General features: G+C 34.3%; 5 protein-coding genes across 7 annotated transcripts in view; 2 read left to right on the top strand and 3 right to left on the bottom strand.

Annotated features, from left to right (window-relative positions):
* The window catches only part of LOC144851967 (protein phosphatase 1 regulatory subunit 21-like), a 51733-nt gene extending 46874 nt beyond the window's left edge, over window positions 1–4859 (top strand). The window contains exons 18-19 of one of the 2 annotated variants that reach the window (XR_013614248.1): window positions 84–1734; window positions 1780–4859. Coding sequence is in view for 1 of the 2 variants with exons in the window: in XM_078709642.1 (XP_078565768.1) it covers window positions 84–113 (30 nt within the window). In the remaining variant the exon portion in view is untranslated. Of the gene's footprint in view, window positions 1–83 lie in introns of both variants that reach the window. The other variant, XM_078709642.1, reaches the window with a different exon arrangement.
* LOC144852368 (dihydroxyacetone phosphate acyltransferase-like) lies at window positions 3957–8954 on the bottom strand. The gene is made up of 12 exons (XM_078710154.1): window positions 8844–8954; window positions 8487–8616; window positions 8036–8239; window positions 7624–7775; window positions 7308–7438; window positions 6971–7191; window positions 6497–6772; window positions 6159–6238; window positions 5931–6071; window positions 5512–5617; window positions 5191–5281; window positions 3957–4095 (listed from the first exon to the last, which is right to left on the bottom strand). Exons 1-12 carry the CDS (start codon window positions 8952–8954, stop codon window positions 3957–3959), a joined length of 1782 nt encoding a protein of 593 aa, XP_078566280.1.
* On the top strand, window positions 8923–20579 carry LOC144851966 (uncharacterized). Of its 2 annotated transcripts, none has more exons than XM_078709641.1 (26): window positions 8923–9030; window positions 10575–10679; window positions 10934–10998; window positions 11117–11238; window positions 11481–11638; window positions 11733–11822; window positions 12089–12152; window positions 12536–12602; window positions 12751–12845; window positions 12964–13090; window positions 13204–13356; window positions 13755–13869; window positions 13974–14055; window positions 14270–14366; window positions 14594–14663; window positions 14797–14984; window positions 15121–15172; window positions 15275–15322; window positions 15434–15495; window positions 15964–16050; window positions 16179–16440; window positions 16874–17039; window positions 17983–18096; window positions 18470–18694; window positions 19199–19368; window positions 19780–20579. In XM_078709641.1, exons 1-26 carry the CDS (start codon window positions 8965–8967, stop codon window positions 19912–19914), a joined length of 2985 nt encoding a protein of 994 aa, XP_078565767.1. In that variant the 5' UTR covers window positions 8923–8964; the 3' UTR covers window positions 19915–20579. The 2 variants fall into 2 exon arrangements, with proteins under 2 accessions (XP_078565767.1, XP_078565766.1); XM_078709640.1 differs by lacking the exon at window positions 8923–9030 and adding an exon at window positions 10028–10161.
* Window positions 20580–20853: 274 nt separating this feature from the next.
* LOC144852367 (neuropeptide receptor 15-like) lies at window positions 20854–21630 on the bottom strand. Its single transcript, XM_078710152.1, has one exon. The coding sequence runs from the start codon at window positions 21628–21630 to the stop codon at window positions 20854–20856; it is 777 nt and encodes a 258-aa protein (XP_078566278.1).
* An 806-nt stretch (window positions 21631–22436) lies between these two features.
* LOC144852366 (uncharacterized) lies at window positions 22437–23516 on the bottom strand. The gene has a single exon (XM_078710151.1). The coding sequence runs from the start codon at window positions 23514–23516 to the stop codon at window positions 22437–22439; it is 1080 nt and encodes a 359-aa protein (XP_078566277.1).
* Window positions 23517–27862: the final 4346 nt, after the last annotated feature.

Below are 27862 nucleotides of genomic sequence, written 5' to 3'. Positions count from 1 at the left end.
TGAACACGATTACCATTCGTGTGAAACAAGTTAATTGCTCTCTGCACCGTTAACATTCATATTCAAAGTTTTCTTAATTTCAGCAAACTGCGAAGAAAGGAAAAGGAAAATGAGGTCGGAGTCAATGTCACAAACATCCTGGTCACCAGGGGAAGTAGCAATGAATAGCAACATCCTCTCAAGGGAGTAATCATCTTCCTCAACACGATTATTCAAAGGATACCAATTACTTAAGTCCGACAGCTATTATCTAAGTTTGTTCCTGGGTCTCATAAACTAGCAAAACTATAATATACATATCTACATAATGTTTAATTATTTTTTTAATGAAAAATGTAAATTTAGTAGTGCTTAATATTACACAAGAGTCATAAAATATAGGTTATATAATTTTATACACTTACTAGTAATAAATAAAACGTCATGTCTTGAATTATGGCAGAATAAACTTTCTCTAGAGATATATTACATAAAGTTAATTTAGATTGTGGGATTTTGAAATTATTAAAACAAATTAAATTTATACTTTTTGTCACGACAAATCGATCGAGAACAAATTGATATTACTAAGTATTCCCAAGTTTGTAGTTGAGATCTGTAAAGGTTATGCAATTGGGTTGCTTATTATAATATAATTATTCTATTTTTCATTTTGTATATATTCATATCCGTATTCATGGAATATTATTTTGAAAATTTATCAAGAATGTAATAGATTTTTACTTGCCATATACCTGTAAATTAAACAAATTAATAGTTTTATGTACATATGCAGTAGATGCTCAATTCAAATATTACGCTATTTGAATAGTTTAAGAAAAATTAATCAACTCAAGATTCTAACAGGTTGACTAGGATCAGGGAAGATCTTTCTTTTTCCCTACTAGGATTAACATTTAATTTGACAAAATGGCAATATTGTACTTAATAGTTATATAGTTTTAATGACCAAAAGCTACATAATAATAATAATGGCTGGATTTTGAAGTAGTTGGTGAGGGCATAAAAATGGTGAAACTAAAGCGTGGTTCCCACTAGAACACAATACAACATAACACAGTGACGTATCAACGCAATGTGCTGTATTGCGTGATAACATTAACAAGTGGGAACTGACGACACAACAGTGCTGAAAACATTGCTACGGGAAATCAAATTGGTTTGATTTCACGCAACAACGCAAGGAAAAAGAACACATAGTACAGCACATACTCAAAAGTATTCGGGGTGAACCAGGTCAAACTTTAACATTCACATGCAACAAACAGGTCTGATTTTACGCAGACGGGGGCAAACACAATTATTAGAATGGCATTTTCTTACGTTGCATCGGTTGCGTTGCATGCTAGTGGGAACCAAGCTTAAGTACTGAGCTTCTTCTAATGTTGGACATGTGTAACTGGTGTTTTTTCCTGCTCTGTACAATTATAAATACACCAATAATGTTTAAAAAATAATATATAATTTGTGCTATTAGTTAGAATGCAACTATATTATTGATTTTGTTTTTTATTTCAGTTATTGACAGTACTATTATATAGTATTTAACCTAATATAATCGGACAAGGACAAGCTACAAAATTGAACAAAAATTTGGATGCAGAGAATTCCTACACAATAATAGAGAGGTTTCGCAATCTTACGAATACGATAACGAAAACGGATACGTCACGCACACGTATTCGTTTTCGTAAGCCAGTAAAAATCTGTTTCGCATGGCAACGAAATATTGAGGTCGCCGTCCAAAATATGACTGCGGTAAATTTGAGCGAAGCGCAGGTACGTGTTGCTTGGTGCTTGGGTGCCTAGGCCTAGCGTAACATCAAAGCGAGTGAGGACTTTAAAAACTGCTATTTATCAAAATTGACCTGGCATTTTAGTAATTTACATTTAGTAAATTACTTTCCATAAATCTATAATTATATTAAAATCATGAATCAGTCCTGATTCAAATGCAAAATGTGCAAAATAGATCAAAAACTATACTCGTTTTGTAGTTACGAATATGACTGATGATATTCGTCAAGACGAAAACGCCTTACGAATATGAAATGGGGATCAGCTCAAAAGTTTCACAAATGTGTGACGTATCCGTTTTCGTTATCGTATTCGTAAGGTTGCGAAACCTCCCTAATAGTGTTGTACCTGGAATAATATTTTAAAAATTAACTAACCTGGTAACATTCTAGTAGAAGTGAATGATCTTACTGCATTCATAGACCCCCCCACCCCCCCTACTAAAATGTTAGTTACTACGTCCCTGCAGCTTTTAAAAAGAAAATAAATAAATTATAAACTTTACTCTCCAGTAACTGTAAATAGATAAGGAATATTTAGTGGCACAGTAGTATAGTAGAAGTTCAAATCCACCCAGCTGTTATCAACACTTAAACATAATTTGTACAACTCCCTGTATCCTTTTTTGACCAATATTTACACTTTGGGGGTAGATATAATAGGGAATTAATATAATAAACCAACAACTACATTTTTGTTCCAATAGTGTTTAATTTACCATCACAGATATTCATACAAAATCATTTTAGATAGTACAAAAAAATGTATGCTTAAAAAATGTTTATTACTTGTTAATTAATCCTTGTTAATAATTTATCCTTATTATTAATTAATCCTTGTTAATAATTAATCCTTGTTAATAATCCTTGTATAGAAATATTTACAATCACATATCTATCAGTATCACAAATGATTGCATGATTCATTTATACACTTTAATTGGGAAAATTCAGTTCAGATTAAATAAATGTTTAAACAATATAATTTTTATACATAATCAATAAATAATTTAATTTATTTTAAAGAACTGAATCCTAAATTAGATCTTACTAGTTTTGTATTTTTTCCATTATAGATTGTTCATGTTATCGAAACGTCTTCAGTCAGATAACCATACACATTCAGTTATGGTTCTGTCAGGAGCCTCTGTATTTTGCAAGGCTTTGTTTTCTCAATAATAAATAATCTCCGAATTTGTCCTAAAAAACTCTGATTTAACTGTACCACACTGGTCATCAGCTGATTAATATATTTGTTTTCTCAGTTACTGTATAACACAATCTCCAAATTTGGCCCAAAAAACTATGTGTTAACTGTACCACACCGATTATCACCACCTTGTTATGTAAATGAGACAAACATTTAAACTATACCACACCTGTCATCACCCGATTATCACCTTTGAAATGGGTTAATATCCACATATGGTGGGCCAATTAACACATATTATTAAACCTACAAATATAGGATACATTTTTTCTTCATTAACCCATAATCGCTGTGATTAACCTGATAACATTTAGGTACGTAATGACAAAACCGGTGTCTTTGTGTGAAAGCAGGGCGCTGATCTTAGGTTGACAATACCCATCATCCATCTGTAATGTAACGACTTCTGTGTCAACATTGTGTCATTACCAAAAACTGCATGTAAATAGCGATTGTTTTCGGCAAAAGTGCCTTTGTAAAACTGGGTCTTTTATCACCATGAGTATTTTAAATAATGAGCATTTTAAATAATGAGCATATGTATTGTATATTAGTTTTGATACTTTACTTGGCACAGTAGATCACTTATGAGAGATGATCTTATGCAATGATAAACACAAACTTGCATTCAAACTAGGCCTAAATTAAGGAATGTTCATGTTCTAATTTAATGTGTTGTACACATTTCTGTTTAAAGAACACAAATTTAGGTATTCTTATTGAAACTTGTTATTTTCTATCTTGTATTCTTTCGCAATATAAACTACCGTGTTTTTTCTTTTCTTATTAAATAAGACAAAAGTTATAGAATATTTTCTTTAGTTATCTATTGAATATCCCCAATCCCATCATCCCTTTATCCCCAATCCCATCATGCATTGCCAGTGACCACCAAGAACTTTAGTTCCATTTGTGAATCTATTCATTCTCAAATCATTATTGTAGATTTTTTAGGGTGAAATCCTCACCATACTGCACCAGATATCTATTGGATTCTGTAACCAATTTCTTACAGCTTGGCAGCCTGGACTAGCTTCCCATTGGTTATCGGCTTCTCCCGCAATGTGTCCGGCACTTGAATAATTTCGGCTAAAAATCAGAAACAAAGAATATAATATTTTAATTATTTGAAAAAGTGTATGATGCATTAAATACATGTTTAGCTGTAGAGGATGTTGTTCATTATGTTCTAATAATGTAAGAAAGACAAGAAAACGGTCACTTTGTAGAGACCATGTCATATCCATTGAATTTAAATAGGTGTCATCATGGCCATTAATGAATATTCATAGCTTATATTCTCTAGATACACAACTATGTTAGAGGGGGTGTATGTTTCAGCTGTAAATTAAATTGAAAAACAGCAACAATATTGTGTTTAGATAAAGATCTGTGAATATGTAGGTTACAGTGGCATAATAATGCAAGCAACAGATGTAAAGTAAATCAAGTCATGTTCCTACACACTCTGAACCTATCCACTTTCGTTAATATTCCTAGTCTGATTTGTTCATCTTGGTACATTGACTTGTCAGTCTCGTGGGAAATTCAACACCTCGTTGTTATACTTTAATGATCGTTCTAACCTACTTATTACAACAATCAATTTCAAGTCTGAATTAGAATGTTCTTAGTTTAGTATTTTAACCTATTTAGCCCTGTTTTTCGTTCATATGTCAAACTCCTTATTATATTAGCTGTGACATAGAATTTTCAGAGGGCTGAAAGTTAAAATTACTTAACTGCCTGGCAAAATGCTTCTACATGTTTATATATATGTTTGTATTTCAAAAACATGTTTTTATGTATTATCATCCTGAATTTGCAAATAGACCATGCCCATTGATTGATCAGTTTCTGTGCGTTACATTTTTGGTTTGAAATTTGAATTCTTGTGAAAGTAAGCCTACCTATTTTGTTAGATATTCCAGTTAGTGTAGATTGATTTGCTGTTAACACATTCTTGTTTCTGAAATGAAAAGTATGTAGGTATATAAGAGTGATTGGTGAAACCACTGGAGATCTGATGGGGTTTTTTTCACAAGCATTCTCATGTACTCCGTATACAGTACAAACACAGGCAAAATTCTATTCGAGTTAGTATATGGCTTGGAGAGCATGGTACATATCACTATGTGAAGTACCAATTCAATCAATGTGATGAAATGTATTGATTTCACGTACTTATTATTGACAAGCCCGCCAAGTTGTATGCAAGTTTTAACAGCATTTTCTAACACGTTCAAAGAGAGGATGTCATACTCAAATAGGTCACCTACAAAAAGAAAAATTCAGTTGTGCATGGTTTTATTTCATATCGAAATGTTAATATTATTTTCAATGAAGAAAACCTGGTTGTTCGTATGCATACAATTGCAAAAGCTAGAGCCAGTGGAGCAGTAGCCTTCAACAATGAAGTTTGCTCCTAAATAGAAGATGCATTTGTTTCATATCAAAATGTTAATATTTTCAATGAAGAAAACCTGGTTGTACTGTATGGTATACCTTCTGCTATTCTGCAAGCTACTGTGTCCTGGATGTCACGTGCTAGGCTGTTGGTCGTAGAAATTTCTTCATCAGGATTTAAGCTTAGTATGTACTGGCAGGCAAACTGAAAAAATTAATTTATTGATAATAAAATGATACAGTCGACTCTCCCAATTCCAGACTCTCTGAAAACCAGAAACTCTCCCAATACCAGACTTTCCAGAAAACCAGACATATTTGGTCAGCCCAGAGGTGTCCGGTATTGGGAGAGTTGACTACTAAAACTTGTTTTTTCCTTTCCTATTTATTGTTTTATGCATTTAATAACAATTATTTGAATCATAATTCCATTATTCTCCATGATTGGTCATGGGCAACACTTAAAAAAGGAATGGGAAGAAGAGAAATCCGCTAGACGGATGAGAAGAAGTACTGACCCAGTAGCCAAGCACAAATGGATGGAACATCTTCTGTAAAAACTGCATCAATGTGGTCCCCTGCGTTGTTAATGAGATGTTGTCATCTGAAATTACTAGATAATATGAAGCTTCCAACTTCCTTAAAATTGCATCAAAATCCTGCAAGAAAAGGAAAAAACGTGATGCAGGCTTCAGCTATTATTGTCATCTTTTTTTTTCTAAATTTTTTTTTTCAATTGCATTTACCTGTACCAAGGTGCGAGGGTGAAATATAAATTCTTTGGACATCAAATTCACTAAGAACCTGTATCGTGACATCATGATATCTGTAAAGCGAAACAAAGATTTATTATTTTAAGTACAGTATTGGGTAGCAAGGGGACGCAAGGGGGAGGGCGGGGGCACTGGGTAGCACTTTGATTACCAATTTGAGCAGAGCTGATTGTAAAGTATTCATATACATAATATACACATATAATATCGCAATAGAAATGGCACATTTGAAATGCTCAGTAAGAAGTCATTACCCAACCGCCTAATTAGAAACTGCTTGATAACAATATCAATTCCTTTTCCTTAATCACCTTTGTTTAGTGTTAGTTGCTTTGCAAATGTCAGTGCAATCATTGCTGCTTGCTTCAACATCGGCGTCAACTGGTTTCTATAGCTACCCAAAAGGATGTGGGTCGTTGCTATGGTCATGACCTCTTCTTTCGTCATGGCAACTGTTGGATGGGCTTCTCCTGGTGCAGTCCATGTGGAGGCGCTGTTGATATAGACATGGTTGTTCTTTGATACCGATGCAGCAGTGTGATGGACCGAAAGACTTGCTTTTACAACTGATAACGTACTTTTAGTGACTAAAAAAAAAAACCATATATTTTAATTACTATTTACTGTATATAGTACTGTATGGTAGTGCTTTTAATCCCTATTTACCACCATACTCTTATTTTCCCCTTCCTCCTCTATATTCCTCCCCCTAATCTTAACTTCCTTGCAATACATTCAAAAGCAAGTAAACCAGACATATATTCTAAACATGTATCTTTATCTACCTGGCCATTTGACATTGCCTCCTAAATTTACAAAAACATCTTTGAGCCATTCAACTCTTTTGCACAAGTATTCAAGTGGAATGCCACCTGGTGACTGGAGTAGGAGACTAGCAATGAGCACCCACGGTGATATTACCAGCGTCTTCTGTTGCTCAAGTAGAACAGTGTACGCAAGCTCGAAGATGAATCTTTGGTCGGACTTGGTCAAGGAAAATAAAAACCTGAAATAAAATTAAAGAACGTGATGACAGATAAAACCTGAGGTATGGTTTATTCTATTTATTTTATTTAAGAAAAAAGATTAATAAATGCCAGCACTGTAAAATATTATGAATACCTTGGTGCTAAACTATAAGCCGATCGGTCCACGTGTCCCTCACACAAACTACGAATTGAGATAGGCTCGCCAAAGTTGATGTAGATGCTTCCATAGTCATCCTCAAATATGCTACGAGCTTTTATCAGACCCTAAACAAAAATTGAGAATTATCATATAATTTATATGTTCAAACAAGATTGGAGCATACATGATGCTGTATTTTTTAATGTGTATATAAACTAGCCTAGTTAGCTAATATTTCACAAACTGGTACTGCAGTAATTAGCCCAGTGAGCTACTTGAGCATACTGCTACTGCAGTAATAGATGCTTACTGATGTGGATTCCTTGGGTTTTGGTATTCCTAACATCTCTCTGGCATACAAGGTTTCCTCAAGGATTCTCTCGTAGCTTACTCCAATGGGTATTAAGCTGATATCAGAAACTTTGCCTTTCAGGAATGGCTCCAAGACAACTGACAATAAGCCTTTAAAAAAAGGAGGAAAAAAACATGCTTAGGCTGAGGGTGACTCTTAATACAGATTTTACTGTACTAGGAAAGTTTTTGTCAGATAAATATTCATTCAATTTGTCATTAATATATTATTTATATTTTTATATATTTTTTTAAAACTTATTTTTAAAGGTATATTATGCTGTTATTGTTGCCTTGTTGAGGAAGACAAATTTCAAATAATTGACAATAAGATTATCTTTAATCTTGAATTAATAAACCAAAAAACAAACCTAGTTTTGGTGGAAGTGATTTCCCGGTACGACTTCTTGTCCCTTCCAAGAAGAACTCCAAAGGTGCCTCTCCATTAACCATCAACCTCTGCACATATTCCGTAAACACCGCCCAATACAGCTTGTCCGAACCAAAACTACGGCGTATGTAGAAAGCACCGGCCCATCGTAGGACATTATTTATGAATTTCATTGCCATGAAATCTAAAATAAATTGAAATAGTTTGTAATAAGGATAACATATTGGAATTTGATGGTATGAATACAATACTTAAATCTTTGTCTACACTATCAAACTTTATGTGACAAAAAAATGTGATGTGCCCATATATGGACATGATGATGTCATATCACTACCATATATAAGCATATCACTACCATATTTGGACAAATCACACTTTTTTTGTCAAACTAGTTTGATAGTGTAGACAGAGCTTAAGTCGGTACTTACCTGCTCCAGCTGCTATTCTTGGTAGAGGAAGGTTGTAGTGATAGAGTATGTAAGACATTAACAAGAAATCATTGTAACTTCTGTGTGAAGGCAATAATACTACCGGCGTCTCCTTCATAGTTTTCCGTAACTGAGAGGAGAAAAAAAAAAGAAACATCCATTTCAGATACTTTTCACTGTGTAAATGATGAGGAAGACAAAGATGTGATGAAGATGAAAATGAGGATGGTGATGAGAAAGAAAACAGCTATGAGGAAGATGATGGAGATTACGATATGAAAACAATTCTTGTGATAATGATTACAATGATGATAAAAAGACTACACAACCTTGATATTAAACCAGAATACTACTAACCTTTTCAATACCTGCTCTATTGACATATATATGTTGATACAAGTTTCTGTAGATTTTTGGGAATAAATAACCGAGTACACGGATGTTAGACATCTGGAAGTTATGAGCCATCTCTTGTAGGATGTTGGATGCCTCCTTTGACAAGTCTTCTCTCGTAACATCCTGTTCCTTTGACAACTGCAAAAAGGTAAAATATGCCATGGTATGTTTCTTTAATTAAATTATCTCTTTGGAATTCAGCATTTGTTAATAAAGATTTTTTGCCTTTGGTTTTACAGTATATAAACAATACCTCTTCTATTGTGTGCTTAATTCTTTGTGATTGCAAGACATCTCTGATGACCTGCGGCCTTGTTTGCTCTGCTAGGTATTTGTATTCTGGTACATTTTCTCGTGATCTTGTTGCAAATCGTAAATCGGACGAATGTCTTCGTGGTTCCAGAATATCTTCAAATACTAAATCATATGCAGCCATATCTGATTGATAGTTAAAAAACCCAAAAAATGAATAGATAGTGTTGCACTTATATCTCTTGCCACACCCACCACCTTACTTACCATACCACTACCCTAGGCCTAGTCTACCTAACAACTCAGCACTGTCATCGCACATCATAGCCCCGTACCACACACGCGACGATTGGTGCTATCTCACCGTCTAAGGCCTAGCATTTATTAAATCAATGCAATTTTTTTATAATGCAAACTGTATATTATATTGTTATAATTAAAGCATATGCAACAAATAAATTAGCTACCTGAGCTTAATCCTTGCTTTTTGCAAGGTAATAAGTAACTCTTCTGTGTTGAAGGTGTGATCAAAAGGAGAGTTCTAAGCCCTTTACATTGGATCTGTTTTGAGAGCAGATCGTACGAGAATAATTCATTTTGGAGTAAAAGTATCTTTAAAGCTTTCATTTTTATATATTTTTAAATAAAAATAAACACATTTTTTTAATAACAAAGTATATAAAAACATATTTTTGTTTGTTAAGTTATTGTTCTGTGACTAGTAAAGTAAATAGAATGTGAAATTATTTTTTTAAAAACATGGTATTACCTGTAACAAAAATAGAACATTCTTAGACTGTAAAAAGGAGCCGCTAGAGAAACAAAACAACCGGCTTCACGCTCTGTTGGTTGCAGCATATCTTGTGTAGAGTGTAGTTAGTGTATATTTTTTGCAAAATTTATGTGGAAAAAGCGAGAAATTATCAAATACTTGAAAAGAATGAAACTTAGAATATATTTAATTGCATTGCTTACTTTATTATTAGCAATAATTGTAATTCATGCAAAGAAAAAGAACCAAATACAGGTGAATGTTCAGGTTGTTTAGTTAGGCTAGCCTATGTGGATCAAAAGGTTAGTGATGATCACCAGAATAATCGATTTCAGCCCATTAAAATAATAGTGCAGCTGGTGAGGAGATCATTTGGCCTAGCAGCCATAATGTACTGTGAATTGCATGGCCTTAGATATTAATGTTATTAATAGATTATGCTATTTGAGGTATTATTTTATGCTGTAAGGAAATGCTAGAATATCCAAAAATACAATTTAATAATCTATATAATAATAAAAATAAATCCATACCTCCCATTTTATAAACCAAATATAAATAAATATCTCCGACATTTCCAAAAAAAATTGATAATTCAGCACAGCAACAATAAATCATTATTATTATTATTATTATACAGCATAATCATAATTGTTACTTTTCCACAGAAAGCATCTATTCAACTTCTTGAAAAAGAAACTAAGAAATTAAATTTAGATGAGTGTCAATCCGTTCAACAACAAGTGATTACAAAACTCAGAATAACTGGAAAGGTTTGTACATTGCTGCCATTGCGTTCACACTGTAGTTGTAGGTAGAAGTTGAGAAATGCTGACATTGCGTTCACACTGCTCCAAAATTTTAATTGAGAAATTAAGATAGTAGCAAAAATGGTTTTCCAAGAGTCTGAGGAAACATGTTCACCGGTATCATGTTCATTCTGTCTCTACAGATCCAGGTATTTAACATTTATAGATTTTCTGCTATAAATATCTAAATTATTTAATTCTTTAACATTTTTTTACAGACTCGAAAAGCTATTATATGTGCTGTCAAGTCTCTAGACAATGATCATCACAACGGCTGGCTATGGTATGTGAATACTCTACAATTCAGACAGACCTTAAGAATGGTTGGTGTTCAATTTAGCATTCACTTTTACACTGTATGTTACCTCCTGTGATTTATTAATTATTTCTTCCTTTTTTAGGTCTGAATTAGGAACACTTTATAATCTAAATGAGGAGAAATCAAAGGCCACAACATGCTTCAAACAGGCAGCCAAATTGTCTGGTAAAATTAGTGAATTTGTGCACACTTGGCACTTCATAGGTGAGTCTGGGCATTGGATATGGGTTGTATGATGCATCAACCATTACTATTGCTTGTTTATTGGTTTGTAGGCAACTTTTTCTTGAAGGATGTCACACATGTGTCCAAATAATATGGTAGTGATATGCTCAAATATGGTAGTGATATGACGTCATCATGTTCATATTTGGGCACCGTGTAGACAGAGCTTAAGGCTGTTCCAATTTGAGACCATTCATTAAATATGTTTTATTTCTATGTAGGACCTTTCATAATTGGTAAGGCTGAAGTTGATGGAGATCCTGTTGAATATTTTGGAGGAATTCATAATGTGTCCAGAAAACGATTCGACAAGAAAGTGCGATTTTACTCCGAACTCACTTCTGGTGGTGAAATCAAATGGAAAAAGTTTGATCAAAGGGTAAGATTTCAAAATATGAAATGAGATTGAAAATCCAAAATTTAATGAAAGGAAGGAAAGTGAAAATAAGGACAACTTTTTTATGTCTATACAGGCAGAGTCAGATCCTGTTCAGATTTCACCAGATGTAAATTGGAATGAGTTAATATCATCCATGGGGTCATTAGCAATTACAGAATGGCAGGTAAATATATCAAAGTTATCTAGTATCAGGCAGATTCCAGGATACAGTATCATATGTGAATATATAAAGCCTAACCCTGTCCATAGGCATCACATGTAGAGCGCTGTATTACAGAATTTATATGATACTGTACAAATATTGTCATATGTGGAGATACAGCAATGATAATCTGGTGACAGTTTCAGTCAAAATATAGTTACTCCAAAGAGAGTATTGTAACAACAGTTTTAAAAGGTACAAAATTGTGTTATTTACCTTTTTTAAAGGGATGGGCAGTCGGCGAATTTGCTGTCAACAACAAAGATGAAGATGTTCTCGTCCAATGTCATGGTATGTATCTAATATTTTGACTTATAGTTGTCAATTTTTCATACTGTTTATTACATTATTATTATATTAATACACAATACATTATAGAAGATTTAAATTTAATATAATATTGATGTATTGCAGACTTACATCAAAATCAATATTTCAAATTATCCATTTATATTACCACATAAATGCCAGCTTAAACCATAAAGTCACCTGTCAATTAATAACTTAATACATATTTGTATAAAGACACCTGCAGACTACTTAAGTTACTCTAATTTTATTCATGATGTAAGTAATTGCTTTGTAAGAGTATGTGTGACTTGAATTATTCTGAATAATGTAGAATAGACTACAATTACTGTTATTATTAATTACGCATTGTTCATCATTTTCAGGAGTTTCCCATCTTCTAGTTGATGATGTCATCATTACTGGAGACGTCTATAGAAGATCTGAATATTGGTGCGTTACAAACAGTTGAATTTCTTGTGTTTATAATGTTTTGAAAATGGACTGTAGACAAAATAATTTATATTCATTTAAGTATAATTTATTTATTACATTGTCCGTACTCATAGTGTTTCAATGTTTTTTTTAATTTTCTATCTAGGTTTGGTATACAGCTTACTCCTGGAGTGCACTCACTGTACATACCTTTGAGGTCTAAAGGCCCCATAACATTCCAATGCCGACTCAAATTAGCAGGTAAGCCTACAAATATTAAATTAATATTAATATAACTGTCAGTTCATCAATATTTGAAATTGCTGGATTTATTTTAACAGAAAGATTTAACAGATTATTTATAATTGTTTTAAATAAGGAGCACAGAAGTTCACAGTTCATAAACCAACTATGCAACCAGATTTAGTTGACGGTCATGTGCTTGGAGATATGTTGGCGATTCCAGTTACAAATTTACAAACAAGAAAATGGCTTAAGAAAATCAAGTAAACCAATCTTATTTCATTTTGATTTTTATAATTGTACTCTATTGGCCTTCTTGAATATATCATTCATAAAGTGAAGGTAGCTAATTTGCATAACATCTTATTTTCTATAGAATATCTATAAGTGAGCAGTATACAGGTGTTCCAATTGAATTAGTGCAAGAACCACCTGTAAATATAGCACCTGGACAGACTATGCCAGTTAAATTAAAGTTTAAAGAAGTGGGTCTAGGGTCTGATCAAAAACGAGAATGTAAAGAAATCAGGTGATGTATAAGTTTGATATTTAAGATTTTGAGATGGCAGTCAACTCTACCAATACTAGACTTTTCTTGAGGACCAAATGGTCCCAAATTCCTTTTTACCATTAAAAACACATTCAGAATACTAGACTTTCTGGAAAATATATTTGGTAGCCCAAAGGTGTCCGGTATTGTGAGAGTTGTCTGTTAAATAATTATGTATGCCATCTGCATCTCCTATAAAACCTACTGTAGGTAACCCCTCTTCTCCGCTGTACAGTAGCTGCAAAGGACATTAAACACTACAATACAGTACTACACAATACAACTCTCATGTCAGAATTTCCTGCAATACCTTGTCTGCACTAGCTATAGAACAGTCCACTTTCTCATAAAATAATGTGTTTTTCCTTCTATAACAGCTTTAAGTTAACAGTTACATCAGCAGAAGGCATTAGTGAACATGTGACTATCAACTTGAGGTGTCGACGCTTGCAACAATCGTTCATCTTCACATTCCTAGATCACGATGGATCGGTAAGTAACATCTTTTACATACTTACATTATGCCATAGAGGAATATCAATTTTGTTTAAAGAAAGGAAAGGAACTATATTTTGACCAGCATGTTTTCTTTATAGGTACAGCATGCAGCATCAATTAGTCCAACCAAAGACTGCCCTCAAGGTGTCTGTCCTGTTGTCTTAACTCTCCATGGAACAGGTATGGTTACTTTATCAATAATTTTATATACCAAAATACTTTAATCTCCATCGCTATTGTCCTCTTCATCCTTAGAAAGTTTTCGAAACACTAGACAAAGAACAAATGATGAATCATCCAAAACCATCCCAATAATGAACGAAAAGTTTTAACTTGGCTTATACGCATGCGCACAGATTTTAGGTAAATTCACAATATTTGTTTACACTTTTAGGTGTGCCGGCCCAGAACCAAGCAGATGGCTATAAACGAATGGAGAAAGGTTATTGGATATTTGGACTAGACTCTGCTTGGGTTTTAGCCCCTACAAGGTGTGTAAGCTTACCAGAGTTTTCATCAGAAGTTTCAAGTTGATTCAAAACCAGAAATTTTCTAGCCCTAAACTTGTATCAGTATATCTCAAATTTTACATTTTTAACAGACTTTTTCCCCCATCTGTTATTCAAAATTTGTGTCCAAATCCTGAATTGATAATTGACAGCCCAGCTCCTTCATGCAATATATTTGTAGGTATTATTATTATTTCTTTTGTTCTTAGGCATGGTGCACATAACTGGGAAGGGCCAGGTATGCTTACTGCAATCACTGCACTATCTAAGCTAAAACAGGTAATGTCAAAATACAGTGTTTTTTAGAATCATTGAATCAACTTTATTCTGTTTTACTGTACAGATTACATAGAATTACATACATACATTTATTTTCTAATTCTAATCATATTTATCGATATTTTTATGACAGTTAACTAAGAAATCACCCTGGATGAAGAATACAGTGGATGAAAACCATGTCATCTTCGCAGGTCATTCAATGGGAGGTCACGGAGCATGGCATCTAGCGACTCATTACCCAGATCGAGCTCTTGCCGTTGTACCGTTGGCTGCCTGGAATAAGAAGGAAGAATATGGCGATAGTAATGTTTTCTTTAGGTAAGGTGTTAACATTTTTTATACTGCTAGGCCTAGTAATAGTGTAGGTTACTCTACTAGGCCAGCATAGATAGCTCTATAAGGTTTATGTTCATAATATGCCCTGGTACCTTCTAATCTATCTTTCATTTTTTAGACATGATATCAGTGCAAGTGACGTTGACCCAGCTACCAAATCTATTCTTGAGGTAATAATAGTAAACATTGTATAAAGTTAAAATAAAATTATTTATATTCTTTTATTTATCTCTTATTTTTATTGTTTCATTTTTACATTCTTCATTCCACAGGCTTGTATCGCTGAAAATGAGGTTGATAGGCATGTTTCAAATTTACAGGTAATATGATAAACAAATTTTAGTTACTTCCAAACACACACATTTAAAACTATTAATATTAATACTAATAATTGAACGTATCAGTAATGTATTTGTATCTTTTGTTTACAGGGAGTACCAGTTCTTAGTAGGATAGGAGCAAATGACAGAACTGTTCATCCATTTTTTCTGAGGTATTGTAATTTATTTCTGCTCTTGGACATTTTTACCTCTCAGGTTTGAGGATACATACACAATGGTCCACCTTTTTAATTATTTTTTGTTCAGCGCTTAGAGGCACCCTGCATTTGGGCTATATAAATTGAACATTATTATTATACTGTAATATTATTATTATTATAAATAAAATTAATGTGAATTTCATGTAATGGATGAAATAAAGTTTATTGTATCTGAATGTGCTGCTTACACACCCTTTTATTTCTCCAATATATATACAATATAAAAAATCTCATTGTATTGTTTAAAGCTCTGTCTACATTATCAAACTTTATGTGATGTGCCCATGGACATGATGCTGACATATCACTACTATATTTGGGCATATCCCTACCACTTGTTTGATAGTGTAGACAGAGCTTAAGACAAATATGCTATTTTCTGGCACTGTATATATTATTTTGTGTTCTAATGTTTTACAGAAGAATGTATAGACGTTTAAAAGAAGAGAATGTAAACATAACATACAAAGAGATTCCTGGAAAAGAGCATTGGTGGTGGGATACATGGTAAGTCTGCCAACAGAAATACTCAACTTGGTGGCAAGCTGTCTCTGAGATTTATCTCAGAAAGACTGTTATTTTTTTATGACTTTTGGATAATCTTTTTCTTATTATTTAAATTTTCTTTTACATAGGACAACCAATGATGGTGGTGCTGTTAATGACCCCCAGTTGAGAACCTTTATGAATGAATATTCATCAATCACTTCAACTTTTGACCAATCATGTGACTCTGTTGAACAGGACTGTTCTATTACCTCAAAGGGTAGATATTCTAACAATGAGATTGATGGAAAGTCTTATACTTTAACAGTGATAAACCCAGCTCTTGGAGAAAGTTTAAAAGGTATAAGAATTATTCAACAAATTGTTCCATATAGGACCAGTAAAGTAAAGGTAGGTGTTATTATTTTGATAATCATTTATGTAAACTGAACAGTGGAGTTGTGGGTGGTTGTGATGCTTGGCTACCAATCCAAGGATCCTGGGTTCATTTCCTCTCATGTCAGGATTTGTTCTAATGACAAATTACAACTACTCCACTCCAAATGACTTTGTTTATGTAGAGCATCTTGTGTATATGTTTGTCTTGTGAACAGGATTGCCACCTTTTAAGAAGGATAGTGAATGAATTTGCTTATGGTTATCCTTGGCAATTTGCCTAAATAAACAAATCACCAATAATAGTCTTTACTGTATATTGAATTCTCAACTGGAGATAAATCAAAAGAAATGCACATATTCCAAATCATCGTATACCAACATGTTATTGTATTTCATTTTCAAGTGTTTTCAATTTTTTCAAAGCTCAACACTTTATTTTCCTTAGATGAGTTTTTCAGCTAATGGAGTTACTATGGAAACTATCAACGTAAATAAACTTAGTATTTCAGATGTATCACATGTTGGTATCACCTGGTCAAGTTTACATTTAGTTATTAACGGTCTGCCTGTCACTATTGAAAAAACTCCAGTCAGTTTATGTAAAAAATCAGGTTAGTAATACCTGCACTATAATTATATCATTGTTAAAGCTCTGTCTACACTATCAAACTTTATGTGACAAAAAATGTGCCCATCTATGGACATGATATGTCATATCACTACCATATTTAAGCATATCACTACCATATTTAAGCATATCACTACCATATTTAAGCATATCACTACCATATTTAAGCATATCACTACCATATAAGGGCACATCACACTTTTTTTGTCAAACTAGTTGGATAGTGTATACACAGCTTAACAAAACTATTATTTGGTTATGTTTTAGACAATATATTTAATCGATTGATTGGGTAGTAATTGATTACCATTCGATTGATTGTATTCAATTGATTGATGATTACTTAAAGTGTAGGCAGACAAGGATCTTCTATGAATTAATGTTCTATTCGATCATTCATTTACACACGATTGCAATATCCGTGAAAACATGGATTGCAATAATAAATATCAATAGAGCATGCATTAAGTGTTGCAACATTGGTTAAGATCACATTTCCAACTTGAATGTAAAAGATTTATCAATATATAAATTACAATACTTGTACCTTTTCTCAAGACAAAAAAAAAGGTGAATTTGATTGTATAGTAAATCACTCTATTAAATATTGACAGTTTAGGTGATAAAATAAGATTGGACAATTAACTGTAGTTAAACCAATAGCATTACATTTATACGCACATTTTATAAATACAATACAGTTGACTCTCTCATTAAACCATTTAAAAAAAATGCATTTTTCAGTCTTTGCGACATACTTTTTTTATTCGTTAAGTTTAATTTCTAAACTATATTTTTAAAATGTGGCATAGTAGTTTAGTTCCCTCGTCCAAATCAAGGTTTAAGTGCGTGATTCTATTCTTAGTACAAGTCTACTACCTAAGCTTCAATTTCCAGTATATAGAAATCTGTGTTTTAATTTTCAGGATTGTGGGAACAATGTGATTATGGCAATATAATGGGAAGTGATAAAGAGCGGGGACCAGCAAATTATGGACCAGCACGGAGAGTAGCAGAAAGCAGTTTTTTAATAGTAATAGGTAAGGGTATAAAACTCTATTTAGTAGGGAGTTTTGATTTGCGACGACACTGTAGTTCAAGCCAAACGATGTGTAATAGGTCGTCTCCTGGACCTAGAAACCATCAAACATGTGTCAAGGTGAGGAGAAAGGACAAACATCCCAATATTTCTACATGCGCACCTGATGTAGTTTGGTCGTCGGCCGTCGCAAATCAAAAGCTTCCTAATAATGTCTTCTAATTATTATATTAGTTATTATATTATGTAGTTTTATTGCAATTTTCTTTTTTATTGAACTGTGGTTTTTGAATATTAAGATTAAATATTTAAAATGCTTATTTCTACTGATCAGTAACACCGTAATTGGATTTATACTTTATCATTTTTTACAGGAACACAAAACAAAGAGTCAGCTCCACAATTGCTTCAACTCGCTGTCTACATAGCCAACCTCTTCGTTCTCACGTCTGACACTATTGCCCCAATTATAGAGGATACCATGTTAACAGAACAACAGGCTGAAGACAATAATCTTATTGTTATTGGTGGTGTTGATGAAAATATACACACTTCAAAATATCTAGAGAAACTTCCAATTACATATGATAAAGACAATGGTACGTTTAATTGCTAAATTAATTAACTCCAATCTTGTTCTGCCAACATTAGCATAGATAATTTAAGTTGCAAATTGAGCTTGTTTGACTGGTATCATAGGCATCCCATGTGGTGCTGTATCATGGAAGGGTACTGTAGTTATCATCCATGATACAGCCGTTACATGTGAAAGATGTTGTATCTTGCCTAAGAATGTGATGTTTTTGCTCTCAACACAATATATTCAAGGAGAGTTTTCACAAAGTGTTCATATTCTATATAATAAAACAATAAATAGTTATTAGTACTCACTAGCGCTTAAACCATATTGTCTTGTAACAACATGTTTTATTGTCCAGAACATGTATTTCGGTGACACTTTAAGAGTGCAATTATTACTTAGTATCAATCTTCACTTCTTTATCTATAATCATAAAACATTACATAAACCTCTTTAATAACAGAATTACTACCATTTATTGATATTGGCTGTGTATTTAGTTTGAAATATTTGATCTTTTCAGGTTTTAAATTAGGGGAATGTTCATTTACGTCATCAAGGACAGGTCTACTAGCACTAGCCCCACATGGCAAGCAGGGATTAGCACTAATCCTTATGGGCAACTCTCTGACTGGATTAAGAGACGTAGTTAATCTAGCTACCCCAACTATTCCACCAATGACTAGATCACCAGTAAGTATGATTATATTTATTGAGTACCCTCTTAAGCTCTGTCTACACTATCAAACTTTATGTGACAACAAAAATGTGAGGTGCCCATATGTGGGCACTGATAGTGTAGACGGAGCTTAAAATATCACTCAACATCATAGGACTTTTTTCTCCACAATCATTACATAACATTTATGTGTTCAAAGTCTAATTTCAATATTTTAGTTATTAAAGCTCTGTCTACACTATCAAACTACTTTGACAAATAAAGTGTAATGTGCCCAAATATGATAGTTACATCCATATATGGGCACATCACATTTTTGTTGTCACATAAAGTTTGGTAGTGTAGATAGAGCTTTACATTTACAACATATAGTAATATAAACCGAGTTCAAAGCCTATTAGTAATTGCTATGTTTTTTCTTATAGTTTTCCAACATGGTACCTGATTTTGTCATAACAGGACCAGAGTTTTCCAGGAAGGGGGCAGGAGGATACCTGTGTACTGGGTTCTGGGGCAACCAATGGGAGTATCGACTTGAGCTGTCTTCATGCGCTTGTTGATGGTAGTTATTGCTTTTATTTTTATCAAATTAAAACAACAATATAAAGTGTCCATATATGGACACGATGACGTCATATCACTACCATATTTGGGCACATCAAACTTACTTTTTTTATCTTAAATATAGCTTAAATATTACTTAAATTTGGAAGAAATATCTTGTGGATTGAGTGTGTGGACGTATTTGTGCAATTATTATTTTTAGGATCTGCGACTTAACATGGCTTTTGTATGTGGTCTAAAAGACATAAGAGCCTACAGTTTTAGTACAGGCCAATCCATACAAAGTACAGTATGCATGTTTGACTGGAAAACACAATCAGTTGTGTCAGTTCTACAATGATTAACTCCAGTTGTCTTTTGTGGACATGTTATCTCAGCCTCGGTTAAAACAAATTCTGCGAGTTTAGTTTAAAAGCCTAGAAATACAATTTCTTTTTTCTTTCTTTTGATGCAGTATTTAGCAGTTGTCTTTCCCTTTGGTTGAGTTTCTTTTTTTTTAAATTCTCTTTTTCTTGATTTTGACAAAGTTACAACAGAACGTCTCAATTATTATTAGTATATTCATTTATTTAGTACATTTATCTTGGTTTTACAAGTGATGCCTACTCTTAGCCACTCCAGACACTAGAACAATTATAGCAACGTCTACAGCTGTTTAAAAGTTTAGAATAACAAAAAAACGAGGAACAACTAAAAGAACATTTTAACAAACAAACAAATAATCAGATATTTTGTACAAAAACACTGATATGTTTTCTGTATACATGAAGCTTGTAACTCCAGTTATTTTAAAATAATTTAATTTTTAAAATCGTGGTTTATAATTTATTAGATGAATAGTGTTTTTTTATAATTATTAATAGAAAATAAAATTAGGAAGATAATTACAACAAATTTTAAATAAAGTAAAAACATGTTTAATTTAGAAGCACTTGTTACATCATGATTTGATTTTGGTTGTTCGACGACAGCCTGCCATTGAAATAAATGTTACGTGGACTTCTCATAAAAACACACGGCGTCAATATACAGTTCACATATATTCCGCAAACTGTTCCCAGAAAAAATGGCGCACTTTCTTCATACGTCATACCACTCACCACGCGGTACATATCAAATAAGAAATACGGTGACCATCCAACTATGTGAATCAAAAGCGCGACGACCAACGTCCTGGAGCAACGACGCCGTTGTAGAAGTCTTTCGTTGTCTGTGGACGGCGGAAACGGTCTATGAAGACGGTAGAACACTTTGGTGTATAATGTTATATATAGAATACATGGGATAATAAGAAAAGCGCCTGTAATATAGATATAATATGCTAGGCTTCTGTTGTTAGCTATGATTATTCCAACTGTACATATGTTGTGTGCTGTGGAAGTGCTGTTTGGTTCTTGGGCGTCTAAGTTAACAAGACTTGTGTAAAACATAGGCATTGGTATCATTGACGCTAACGTTATACACCAAGACACAAAGATAGAAATTTTACAATTTCTCATTGTACAAAACTGCGAAAACTTTAACGGATGACATATAGCGACGTAACGTTCCACACACACGAGAACGTGTGTCAACAACGCTGTAGCACCTACGACGGTTGTGAAGTACCCGCTAAAACGGCACATAGTTTTAAGAACACGACTCTCACTGTCGGTACTGGGTGTGTACAAAAGAGTCGTTAGTCGTAATGGTGCGTCTGCTAACAACATCATTATGCTACAAACTACGATATTGATGATTAATAACATGGTGGATGATTTACGGCGACGACGACATATATCGGCGGATAATAATCCGTTGGTGATAAGTCCGAATATCATTAGAAACCCGAAGATCGAACATAAGGTGTAACGCAACCCGTTATTTTGCACAATCCTAGAATTCATATCCATAGTTTTCGTTGTATCATCTTTTATACGCGTATAATTACGCTGTTGGCCCGATGTTATAATTCCTTACACAGGCCTAGAACGAATCGAAAACATTAACTCACTTTTATAGTGTGTTTATCGCTCTGAACAGTGAAAGCTCTGCGGTCGACCAGAATATAACAAAAACAGCCATAAATATGTGCGTAAATGGCCAGTCCGTGACACGAGTAGCGATATATCAGGTTCGTTTGCTTACACTTCAAACTCGCATCTACTCGGCTGCTGTTCATATTCTCGATTTTGACTATCAATTAGTGACACGATATACCAAGTTCATTTGCTTCGTACATAAAAACTGAAAACACCAACGCAATTTGTCGCTTCCAAAACGCAAACTAAACTCGGATACATATGGCGCGCCAAGCTGTCATTTCAAGCAATTGGTAGAGAGGCGTCCAAACCAAATCCATGAGTCCAAATATAAATTTAAAAGTGTGGTGATTTAATAAACAAAAAAATAGCTTGTAAACATCACATGTTAAGTGGTATAATTTACGATTAAACAAGCTGTGCATACATATGGAATTACTATACAGTACAGCGGTGACCGAATAGGGCTAGGCGGGGCTAGGCTTAAATAGAAAGGTTTAAACGGCGTTCGAACTACCGACTATAACATCCGCCGACAGTGTAGCGCCCGGGTATATTCCTAAGCATTGTTTGCAAATCAATTTCCGTACACTTCGACGGAAGGCCGGAGAAGACCCGCAGAATATATAAGGCGCCGCGGCGCAGATGAAGTACACATGCCACCAAATACACACGTTGACAAACGCACAGCTATCAAAGAACGCGTCTTTGCCGCTGATACGGTACGACTCGAACGCAATCAACGGCGACCAGCAGAACACGTACGTCGCAAGCACTATCAGCATGGTTATAATAAATTTACGACGAAGATTAAAGTCATCATGTCCGTCGATCTTTTTTGTCGTCGTCTTCTTTTGTCGCATCAAAACTTTTAGATGAACGACGGCGACGGTGTACGAGACAATAGTCCCGACTATGGGAATGATCAAAAATACTAAAATACATATTGAATATGCGACAACGTGCGATTCGTATCCACCGCCATCATCTCGAGTATAATCACATATTACACGCGTGTACGTTGTATTCGGCAAAATTATAGACGTAATATTAAGAACGAGCGTGTTACGTGTACGGAACGGTATACACAGTGACGTAATCAGAAAGACGACAGAGCCTCCTGTGACCAATCGGAAGGCAGAGTTGGCTGTGCAGAATCGGCTGTATATTATGGGCTTTAGCACCGCCAAACATCGTTCAGCACCCAATAGGCAGTGTATCCAGAGTAAAATGACACCGGTGACTGACGAAATATAGCCGAAGAAACCGCATAGGCCTCGTGACAGTATAACAGACGATGTGCTTGCCTTGGGCAGTCCGGTCAACATCTTCACTGGCACTACAATCAGTAACACCAATAAATTGACGACAAATAATGAACATAACAGCGTGTTCGTGGAGGTGGCAACCCCACGCGAAGATGTCGGTGATATTCTACGAACGTTCTTTAAAGCAACCCCATTTCCAACTAATCCAAGTACGATTGTAATCACGTACATAATTATCATTAAAATGCGTACATACTCATGTTCTAAAATATCTTCTTGAACGTTTTCAAATCTGTCTTCGGTATACATAGTGAAAGAAGAACGTATATGTTTCTCTAACAAGAACGTAGGCCTCAGTTCCTCTAACTAACTTCTTAAATGCTAAGAGTTAGACAAGATAGTACTTTGTTATAATATGAATGACACTTGGTGCTTATTAGCCTTTTCAACGCCTTATTTATCTCTCGGTATTGGTCAAGTGATTATCATTTGATTTAAGTCCTGTTCAAGACCTCTCATAAATCTCCACGTGCTTTTCATAGCAAACGAACATCTCAGAATTGTTATCAATAAATCAGCAGTACTTAATCGCTCCTTAATATCGAGGGCGCACTTTTTAGTTCAGTTTACTTGTATTTTGTTTTTTTTTATCCGTATTAGATTTTTGTTTTCGCATTTTCGATACTAATGCATTCATTTGCATTTGATCGATTACTATTGCGTCATATTACGCAACAGCAGCCAATTTTCTTTCACTGTATGGTTTGACTGTTTAGAGAGAGGGCGGTGGAGATGTTGTATTCGATATGTGGAATCTGTTTTTCTATCTCTCAGCTAGTTCGAATGATTAATTGATTCGAATGAACCTCATGATTTCTCATTGTAAGTCGATTTATTTTTGTTTCAACAGCTTAAATATACAAGGTACATTATGTGACGTATGCCTACATTCTGTAAATATTAATAACAAGTAACATTATTGCAGCTTAACATTACAAATATTAAATTTTAATTATTAATTAAAATTTGTAATTCAGTATATTAATCTCGAGTTTAGTACGATTGTATCTTAGCGTAACAGAAACATCTGAGCACCGTATTCAATTATTTCAACGAACGCCGCCGGGAACCAGTGCCGAAAAGAGTGTGACGAACATACGCCCTCTATAGTTTTTTAACTAACTAACTAAATAAATGTGGTTTATACACTTCATTCCATAAATTTATTTATTGTACGAAACCACTGTAACGTGACTTTTTTTTCTATTGTATCTAAAGTACGATACAATTATGAATTTTTAAATAAAAAAGGATCAATAATTATTTTGCGAGCACAATTATATAAATAGCCCCCTCTATTGTGTATGAACGCGAGAAACGGATTCATTGGCCTCGACTGCAACTATTCTCGTTACGAGCGTGATTCATTAATTTGTTTCAGAAACCGAATGATTTCTTGAAACTTTAAGCCATGTTGGTGTTGCTTCATTCATTGAAAGGAGGTCACGGGGTCAAGTATCGCGTACTCACTTAATTCGCTCACCTTCTAATGTATAGATTTTTCATAATGTGATCATGTAATTTGTAAGAAATAATCTTAACGATTCGATGTCCAATTATCAATGATATAATTTCACTCCTGGATGTCAATTAAACGATATAATTATACGATACTATACTCGTTCCTGTTTTTGTATATAATGTACACAAAACACTGAAATATTGATCGTGATTTCAGTTCACATAGATACTTAAGCTCTGCCTACACTATCAAACTAGTTTGACAAAAAAGTGTGATGTGTCCAAATATGGTAGTGATATGACATCATCATGTTCATATATGGGCACATCACATTTTTTTGTCACATCAAGTGTGTAGACAGAGCTTTATAATTGAAAATGTTAAATAGGCCAAAAGTAATGTTTACAGATAGGAAGAAACGATATTATTCTCATCTGTGTAACGGATTTCGTTATTGTTTGGAAACGGGGCCAAACTACCCTAAAATCAACGCTTATCGTGTTTTTTCATAATACAATAATGGTTAAGAAATGCTGATGGAATTGATATAAATTAATATTTTTGTTATAGCCTTTTTCCTGACAATATGTAGGCCTAGTCTACCGTATCACGATTAACATAGGCCTAATTTTGGCCGCACAGTACCGGTGTAATTTACCGTGTATTTTACTAGACGATACGGTATTATGACACGTTTATACAACACGCTATTACACGCATATTCAACACGCCTACGAGAAGTGTGTTGTATAACATCGAAGAGATTCCGTATAATGAGATTTTAATTGCAAGAAAGGCTACTTGTCTGAATCCTAAAATTCAAACACAGTTACTGCAGCAATATCATCCAGCTATACATGGATGCTAAAGCCTGTTTTACGACGTAACGTTACGTCGACAGGAAAACAGCCTTTACTCACTACATACAATCCACATTTTCTCTCTCTCACCACATAACTGTGATTATTGTTTAAAAAAGAGCAAATCCACACTTAATTGGAATAATTATTAATGAGTATATAGAAGGAAACGCATTAAGCTTCAAAGTAATTTGAGAAGACTTTAATAAGGTTGTATTTAATGTCAAAATGCACGTTTGCCATTGAACTAGAGCGGCGGCTACAAGTAGAGCTGATAAATTGCACATACAATACAACGCTATCATCATTTCCATCTATTATGTCTCTCCGCAGTTTAGGTTACCGATGTGGATGACTTGAATTTACCTAGACCTAAAATACTATTATTCAAAGCGCTTCAAGGAGCGATCCACTAATCGATTCTTGTGTCATAAGAATTACTTGAAATGCCAAGAAGTTAAACATGTCAGTCGAAAATACGAAATGCAGAATGCTCAAATTTCCATGTAAATTTCTCCATCTAATCCGCCTCATTTACAATTAGATTCATCCGCACATGAGATGATTTCGAGAATATGTTGATTGTCTTCGTTTAAGCACGAACTCAAATCGTTTGAATTTATCGTAGTTCCGGACGCGGTAAAATTCGACGTGCGCACTTTCAGAGACGCACTCGTTAACAGTACAAACTATGAGTTTGTAAAGGCCTATTTACACAGACAAGCGGTAACGGTAAGCGGAAAACCGCGTAGCTTGTCCCTCGTAGAATCTGTATCTATTTTGAGCGGAAACTGCAGACGTAATTTGTGAACCATTTGAATGGTCAGTTTTAACGATCGTAACCGTAAAAGTTGACGATTTTTAACGTTTATTTTTACCCCCTTTTCCTGTAAAATCGTTTAATCCGTTTAATTCAATCAACGCAACTCAACGTCGACGGGAGATCATGCCTTATGAATATGTGTGTCGGAACGCAATTAATTTTATGCGTGCATCCCTCCTCCTCCCCCACATTGTATGCGTTGACGTGGTATGTGTGAATTCATTCTACAGCAGAAACTAACAAACCATGGCTGTATCTATGGCACTGTCAACGTAATTCTAACGCGTAGTATAATAATTCAATTTATGCGTGCATTCTCCACCCCTCCAACATTGTATGCATTGATATATGTTACGATATGTGTGAATTCATTCTAACATGAACGGTCAAACCATGGCAGGCTGTTTCTATAGCACTGTCAACATAATTATAACGCGTAGTATAATAATTCATTTTATGCGTGCGTACATCCTCATCTCCCCCTCCCATTTGTATGCGTTGACGTGTGGTATGACGGTATGTGTGAATATTCATTCTACATCAGTATCTAACATGAACGGTCAAACCATGGCAGGCTGTATCTATGGCACTGTCAACATAATTCTAACGCGTAGTATAATCATTCATTTTATGCGTGCGTACATCCTCATCTCCCCCTCCCATTTGTATGCGTTGACGTGTGGTATATTATGGTATATGTGCATATTCATTCTACAGCAGTATCTAACATGAACGGTCAAACCATGGCAGGCTGTTTCTATGGCACTGTCAACATAATTCTAACGCGTAGTATAAACACATTAATGCATTTTATCGCTGTATTGCAAGAAAGCATCGGCAATAAACTTGGTTTGTATGTTTCTACATTCTCTAGATGTTTCTCGTTTATTCTATCTTACCATTATTACACTGCAGCATGTAAAGTGTGCAAATCTTTTTTTCAATTACCTGTCAGCGCGGTTATTGCTACGAAGCTTCGTCTATTTTTCTTTTCAATGTAGGTTTATTTTCTCCGTTCAGCTTATACATGCTTCTCGGCTAAGTCGTCTGCTTTTAACGCGCATACCACTAAACAGATTGAAGTCGTGTTTGTGTAATATATTACGTCCTACACCTGCAGATATTCCGAATGAACTTCCTGCTTCTTTCATGTTATAGGCCTACCAGACTCCATCAGACGATAAATAATTACAATCAACCCTCTTTTTTTGCGCATAACAAATATATACAGTATATTGTATTTTACATTCGATTGCGTCACTAAAGCTTGGTTCTCACTAGAGACGCAACACAAGATCGTAACGCAACGTAAGTGAGTTGACCAATCACAAGCGATGGATTATTCGAACTGTCGCTTGTCATTGGTCAACACGCTTTCGTTGCGTTTACGTCCTTGCGTTGCGTCCTAGTGGAAACCAAGCTTTAAAGGCCAGGTACGGGCAAAATATTT

This window comes from Antedon bifida, chromosome 9, assembly GCF_963402885.1.
Source record: "Antedon bifida chromosome 9, ecAntBifi1.1, whole genome shotgun sequence".
NCBI lineage: Eukaryota > Metazoa > Echinodermata > Crinoidea > Comatulida > Antedonidae > Antedon > Antedon bifida.
This window is presented reverse-complemented; position numbering and strand designations above follow the sequence as displayed.

Excerpts from the sequence above, each read along its gene's own strand:
- LOC144852368 (XM_078710154.1), bottom strand. The coding sequence starts at position 8,954 with ATGGCTCATAACTTCCAGATGTCTAACATCCGTGTACTCGGTTATTTA. Across the intron at positions 8,617-8,843 it reads ATAGAGCAGGTATTGAAAAG|TTACGGAAAACTATGAAGGA; the intron begins GTTAGTAGTATT and ends TTCTCCTCTCAG. Across the intron at positions 6,239-6,496 it reads GCAACTAACACTAAACAAAG|ATATCATGATGTCACGATAC; the intron begins GTGATTAAGGAA and ends TTCGCTTTACAG.
- LOC144852367 (XM_078710152.1), bottom strand. The coding sequence starts at position 21,630 with ATGATGTTGTTAGCAGACGCACCATTACGACTAACGACTCTTTTGTAC.
- LOC144852366 (XM_078710151.1), bottom strand. The coding sequence starts at position 23,516 with ATGTATACCGAAGACAGATTTGAAAACGTTCAAGAAGATATTTTAGAA.
- LOC144851966 (XM_078709640.1), top strand. The coding sequence starts at position 10,036 with ATGTGGAAAAAGCGAGAAATTATCAAATACTTGAAAAGAATGAAACTT. Across the intron at positions 10,999-11,116 it reads CATCACAACGGCTGGCTATG|GTCTGAATTAGGAACACTTT; the intron begins GTATGTGAATAC and ends TTCCTTTTTTAG. Across the intron at positions 11,239-11,480 it reads GCACACTTGGCACTTCATAG|GACCTTTCATAATTGGTAAG; the intron begins GTGAGTCTGGGC and ends ATTTCTATGTAG.